Source organism: Lycium ferocissimum, chromosome 10, assembly GCF_029784015.1.
Source record: "Lycium ferocissimum isolate CSIRO_LF1 chromosome 10, AGI_CSIRO_Lferr_CH_V1, whole genome shotgun sequence".
Classification (NCBI taxonomy): Eukaryota; Viridiplantae; Streptophyta; class Magnoliopsida; order Solanales; family Solanaceae; genus Lycium; species Lycium ferocissimum.
The window spans coordinates 23,142,211-23,148,028 of record NC_081351.1 but is presented as its reverse complement, the minus strand read 5'-3'; the positions used below and the strand labels follow the sequence as shown (position 1 = coordinate 23,148,028).

The 5,818-nt window shown below is 31.0% G+C and overlaps 1 protein-coding gene across 1 annotated transcript; it reads left to right on the top strand.

Annotated features, from left to right (window-relative positions):
• Window positions 1–1,493: 1,493 nt before the first annotated feature.
• Window positions 1,494–3,213, top strand: LOC132032861 (nudix hydrolase 17, mitochondrial). Its single transcript, XM_059422633.1, has 5 exons — window positions 1,494–1,724; window positions 1,835–1,922; window positions 2,002–2,085; window positions 2,481–2,609; window positions 2,884–3,213. Exons 1-5 carry the CDS (start codon window positions 1,654–1,656, stop codon window positions 3,001–3,003), a joined length of 492 nt encoding a protein of 163 aa, XP_059278616.1. The 5' UTR covers window positions 1,494–1,653; the 3' UTR covers window positions 3,004–3,213.
• The last annotated feature ends 2,605 nt before the right edge of the window (window positions 3,214–5,818 follow it).

Genomic DNA, 5,818 nt, shown 5'->3' with positions numbered 1-5,818 from the left:
TTTGTAGTCATACGCTGATATGCATATTCCATAAGTTTCAAATATATATTCTTTTTAAAAAAAAATTACGGCTAGTTAGATATGATTATATAAATCGAGACGAATGAAATAACTAATTTGATATCACAAACTAAAATATAATGTAGTGTAAAAATACCGACATTTTCAATTATATATAACTTATTATATCAATAAAGAATCAAAAGAAAGATATATATATATATATATATATATATATATATATATATATATATATATATATATATATATATATATATAGAATAAGAATCGAAAAACTTAAGGGATAAGAAAGAACAAAGTAAGTTAGTGACGGGTGTCACCACACGCCTCTATGTTCCGCCTACACGCATCCACGCTTTTGGTTTTGTTAGCCACATACACAAGAATCCAAAAATAGACTATACTAGAAAAAATAAATTATGAATTTATAAATTTTATACACACTTACACCTTCCATTCACTTTTACTCACGAACTATACTAAAAATATATTTTATTTTTACTTATCATTTTTAGCATATCAAGGGAAATGTCTATTTTTCATGTTTTATCCTTAGTAATCTAAGACTATAATCAATCAATATGGAGATAAAAAATAAATAAAAAATCGTATCAATTTTTTTTTAAAAAAATGTACAAAGTTCAAACCAGACAAGTAAAAGTAAATGGAGAGAGTAATTTTTAATAATTTCTTAATAATATTAGCACAATTCACCTGTTATAAAGACTTATTAAGTATTTTAAATAAAATTATTTGTAATTATTGTTTAAATAATCTGACAGTATAAGCAAATACGATATCGTCATATTGGGTTCATCTAAAATCTCGTAGTAATATTGCAATAAATAGTAAGACTTAATTCATAAGTTTAAAGATATATGTATTTAATGTTAAGAATCTTAAAAGTTGAACTTACTGAGCTTAGTGCTAGATCTGCCTCTGTTGGATGATATAATTAGTTTTTGCACTATTTGTAGATGTTACTTGAATCCTTTAAAAATTACCGCTATGTCCATGTCAGATTTAAAATAAATATACTCTATTTATTTTTAATTTGTTTGTCCGCTTTTGACTCTATAGGAAATTTAAAAAAATAAAGAAGATTTTTTTTATCCATATAATTTTCAATTAAAGATATGTAGATATATACCGAAATGTCCATCATGCAACGTGGAATCTTTGAATTAAAGAGCTGCTAGGAAAAAAAAAAGATATTTAAAGGACTAATATAAAAAGAAAAGTAATACAAATAAACTGAAATACTTATTTTTGAAGAATCTAAAACGAATACGAAGATAGTTTCAAGCAACATCATTAGCAATATAATAATGAAAGTAAACTCATAAATTACTATTACTGCTACTAGTATTATATTTTTTCATGAGTGGGGGTGGAGGGGTTGAACAAGTTGTGGTGGGTGGGGGTTTAAGCATATGTTCTCTATTTAAAGCACCTTAGAAAATTTTCTCTCTTACATTCTTGTCCTATCATTTTCTCTTAACCCAATCTCATCATTTTCTCACATTATCACTCATCTTTTCATTTAGCCTTTTCAATTCTTCATAATAAAATTTTATTGGCTCTTATATTCCCTTTTGAAAGGTTTGTCTAAATTGAAAAAGGAAAAAAAAAATGGTTTGTATGGTTTCTCGTACAGGAAGACAATTGCAGAGGTACAACAAAGGTCGTCGCCTTGTTGTTGGGTATGGTTTGTTTTTTCTTTTTCTTTTAATTGTTTTATGTTCCAAAAAAGAAAGAAAGAAAAAAAAAGGAAGACAAAATTAATAATTATGTAAATTTTTATATTTTGCAGATGTATTCCATATAGATTTACAAGAAATGGGGAATTAGAGGTCCTTGTAGTTAGTTCACAAAAGGGTCATACAATGATGTTTCCCAAGGTACATATATATAATCATTAATATTATATTTCATATTTTTTTCCTCTTAATTACAATTAACATAAATGTGAATTTGTAGGGAGGATGGGAAATTGATGAATCTGTAGAAGAAGCAGCTTCTCGTGAATCTCTTGAAGAAGCTGGTGTTCTTGGCATTGTTCAGGTCTGTATAAATAATATTTTTATCTTTATTCAAGTTGCAATAATTAATCAGGTTTTTGGTCTCAATTTATGTGGTGATGTTCAATTGACCAAAGATTTCAATATGTGCGCTTGTTTAATCTAGCACGAAGTTAAATTATGAAATATGACATTTTAAATTATGAAGGATGAGGTAGTATTTTTTAATCTTATGGTCAACGTGTCCTAACATTTGTGTTTTTAGGAATAAATTGAGTAGTTTAAGTTAAATTATTTTTTAAGTTTTTATTGGACGAGTAGAAAAAGAGTTATCACATAAAGTGAGAGGGATGAAGTATTAGTTATCAAATGCATATAATTGTTTTTGTTGGAGATTTTAATTAACAAAGAGTGTGCTTTTTTCTTTTTGTTTTACAGTGTGAATTAGGAAAATGGAGATTCAAGAGCAAGAGTCAAAGCATCTATCATGAAGGTTACATGTTTCCATTGCTTGTTACTGAACAACTTTCTCTTTGGCCTGAACAAAATCTCAGGAAAAGAGCATGGGTAAGTACTTACATATTTTGAAACCGAAAAAAGAAATAAGAAAAAAAGAAAAAGGGAACTTGTCATAAAAAAAATTAAGATTTAATTTAAGTAGCTAGAGATTGATCTGTTACAATAAAAATAGTCGCTAATCTTATTTAACGACGGATTAACAGTATAAAAAATAGTCGTTAGCTAAGAGCTATTTAGCGATAGAGTAGAGATGAGAATTTGTAGCAAATTCTTGTTTTTTAGTGGAAGTAAACTAAAATTTTATTTAATTGTATTTGTGCAGATGAGTGTGGAGGAAGCAAGTGAAGCTTGTCAACAATGGTGGATGAAAGAAGCACTTGATAGATTAGTTAATAGGCTTAATTCATCAACTCTTAACAAAGAATCCCTTCTTTCAAACTAAAATAATAATCCTTTTTGTTTAGGATTTTTGTGAATAGATCTATAGAGAGGGAAAAAAAAAAAAAAAAAGTCCAATGTTCTTCATAAATGTTGGATGGTCAAAGGGCTTCAACAAGACGACAAACTGTATCATTATTGTATCATTATCATTCTGACAGATTTGCAAAAGGAGAAAAGATACAATGTCCAATCTTTGTGATTTTTTTTCTTTTTCGGTCCATTGTTTATGTTTGGTAATCATTAGGGCAGTTACACAACTATAATTTCAGGTTTAAATCTTAGCTTTTATTTTGGATCAGTCCATCTAATTAGTTCAACTATCACCGCAATAAAGTTAGCGAATCCAAATACATCGAGTTTCTACCTCACTAACTAAATCAATAATAATTCCTATTACTTCATAATTCAAATGCAGCTTCGCAATCATAATTAATTGGTAAAATAGGTGAAATACCACAAACAAAATATAGAAGATGTCGTTACAATCAGACGCAGACCCAAGATTTTAAGACGATGAGGGCACCATCAAAGGAAGATGCGCGTTAGTCTAAGCATCGATTTTAAATCCTGGGTCCGTCTTTAATCACAATTTTCTGCAACATTACATCATTTGAAAATTTTGTGAACACCCATAGAATCGATGTAAAAAAATATACAAATGAAATGGCATAATTGTTTAGAACTCGCTCGCTGGCCTGGTGATTTGGTGTCAAGTTATACATGTTAGGTACCTTGTTTGAAACGTGCTAGCAACAATTTTTATTTCTTTTTTTTAACTGTCATCTTAAAAAAATGTTGTAGTCTGGACTCGAACTTGGGTCGCGCGCTTATGCACAAAGAGCTAAGGGGCATGCACCAACTGACCCACGTCGACAGATATTTTTGAGGGGTCCTCTTCAAATATATATAGTAGCACCCCCGAGCGTATATATACACATATATAAAGAGTTTAACGCCCCCCCCCCCCCTCCCCCACCCCCACCAGCATATAGGTCCGCCCCTGGTTATAACAAATTCGAATAGTGTAAGTCATATTCCACAGCGAGCAAAGAGGATTTAAATTGTAACTTAACATAACATAAGAATATTAAAAAAGAAAAATAAAATATATACATATATAGTGACAGGGAAAATACATAAAAAAACTCCAACGTATACTCGGATTAATTATGACGCACCCAACCTGCGGGCGACACATTACCCCCACGGCCTTATTTTTTCCCGTATTTTTGTACCTTTTTTTCGTGACGTGGCATTAAAAAAATTGATGTGATTGCACACTCTCCGACACACATTGGTGCCACGTACGTCTAAATCCGCCACGTCTCCTTTCCTTTTTCATTTGATTTTTTTTTTTATTAATTATATTTACACTAATTAACCTCTAATTAACCATTAAACCATTAATTTTGTCTTCTTCATCACTAAACCCTTCTTCTTCTTCTTCATTTCAAGAAATTCATCAATCTATTTTCTTCCTCCATTAACACACACACATTCAACCCATTTTCTTCCTCCATTTGAAGGACAAACTGTGCAATTTCTTCCTAAAGTCCAAAAACTTGTCGGGGACAAACTGTGCAATTTCTGCCATTCAACGCAATTTTTTCTTAAGTCCTAAAGTCCATTTGAAGGACAAACTGTGCAATTTCTTCCTAAAGTCCAAAAACTTGTCGAGGACAAACTGTGCAATTTCTGCCATTCAACGCAATTTTTTCTAAAGTCCTAAAGTCCATTTGAAGGACAAACTGTGCAGCAGCAACAGCAGCAACACACATTCAACGCAATTTTTTCTTTCCTTTTTTTTGCAACTGGTGTTACATTAATTAATTAAGAAAGTGAATACATCTGTAAACATTAAACAGATCGCAATAACAAACTCATATTAATTAATAAGATGCAACTCAAATATATAAATGTCCTCGACGAGTTTTTGGACTTCAGTGATTGACACCCATTTGAAGGACAAACTGTGCAATTTCTTCCTTTCTGGGCTATGTTCAATCATGGACTGGAATTTAACAACAATGGAAATTGTTGTTTGTTAAATTTCATTAAATTGTCCAATTGCCATTTGTTAAATTTCATGGAAATTCATGGGGAATGGGATTTAACAACAATGTAGAAATTCCTTCCATGATTTTGGGCTATGTTCAATCATGGCGGCATCATGGTGTGGGACGGCGGCGGCGGTGGGGGTGGTGAGGAGAAAGAAGAAGAAAGAGAAAAAGGAGAAACAAGAAGAAGAGAAAAATAAATTGTTAGCTTTTGTTGGAGGTGGGTAAGAGAGGATAAAATATAATTAAATTTTTAAAAATTAATTTTTATTAAAATATAAAAACTATTTTTATCTATTAATTTTTTTTTTGGTGCCCGCTAGCCAAAAAAGATACAAAAATACGTAAAATATAAGGCCCAGTTAAGCATGTGTGTTGATTGGATAGTTAAAGTTGTTCGTTAGGATATTTGACTCTATTCATTCTATAAAGCCAATCAGAATCGTAATTAGATTCATTCATTCGTATAATAAGTCTCTTATCTCTTCTCAATTTTCTCTCTAGCTAAATCTCTCGGTTGAAACCCTCGACTTAGCATTACGGTTCTTCAAGTTTCACAACTTCAGACTGCACATTCGATTGCACCGTGTGCATCAATTGGTATCGAAAGAATCGATCCCCGCATCGCGATTAGGACCGGAAAAAAGAACCAAGATAAACCAAAGAGAAAAAAAAACATGGAAGAAAAGCTTTGTTCAGCGTATAGAAATTGATGGAGTGCACGACCGCATGATTGAAAGAAAAACGGACTAACAAGAA

Bases quoted from the DNA above. Each gene is read 5' to 3' on its own strand.
- LOC132032861 (XM_059422633.1), top strand. From the start codon at position 1,654: ATGGTTTGTATGGTTTCTCGTACAGGAAGACAATTGCAGAGGTACAAC. The intron at 2,086-2,480 runs GTCTGTATAAAT...TTTGTTTTACAG, and splicing joins GTGTTCTTGGCATTGTTCAG to TGTGAATTAGGAAAATGGAG. The intron at 2,610-2,883 runs GTAAGTACTTAC...GTATTTGTGCAG, and splicing joins ATCTCAGGAAAAGAGCATGG to ATGAGTGTGGAGGAAGCAAG.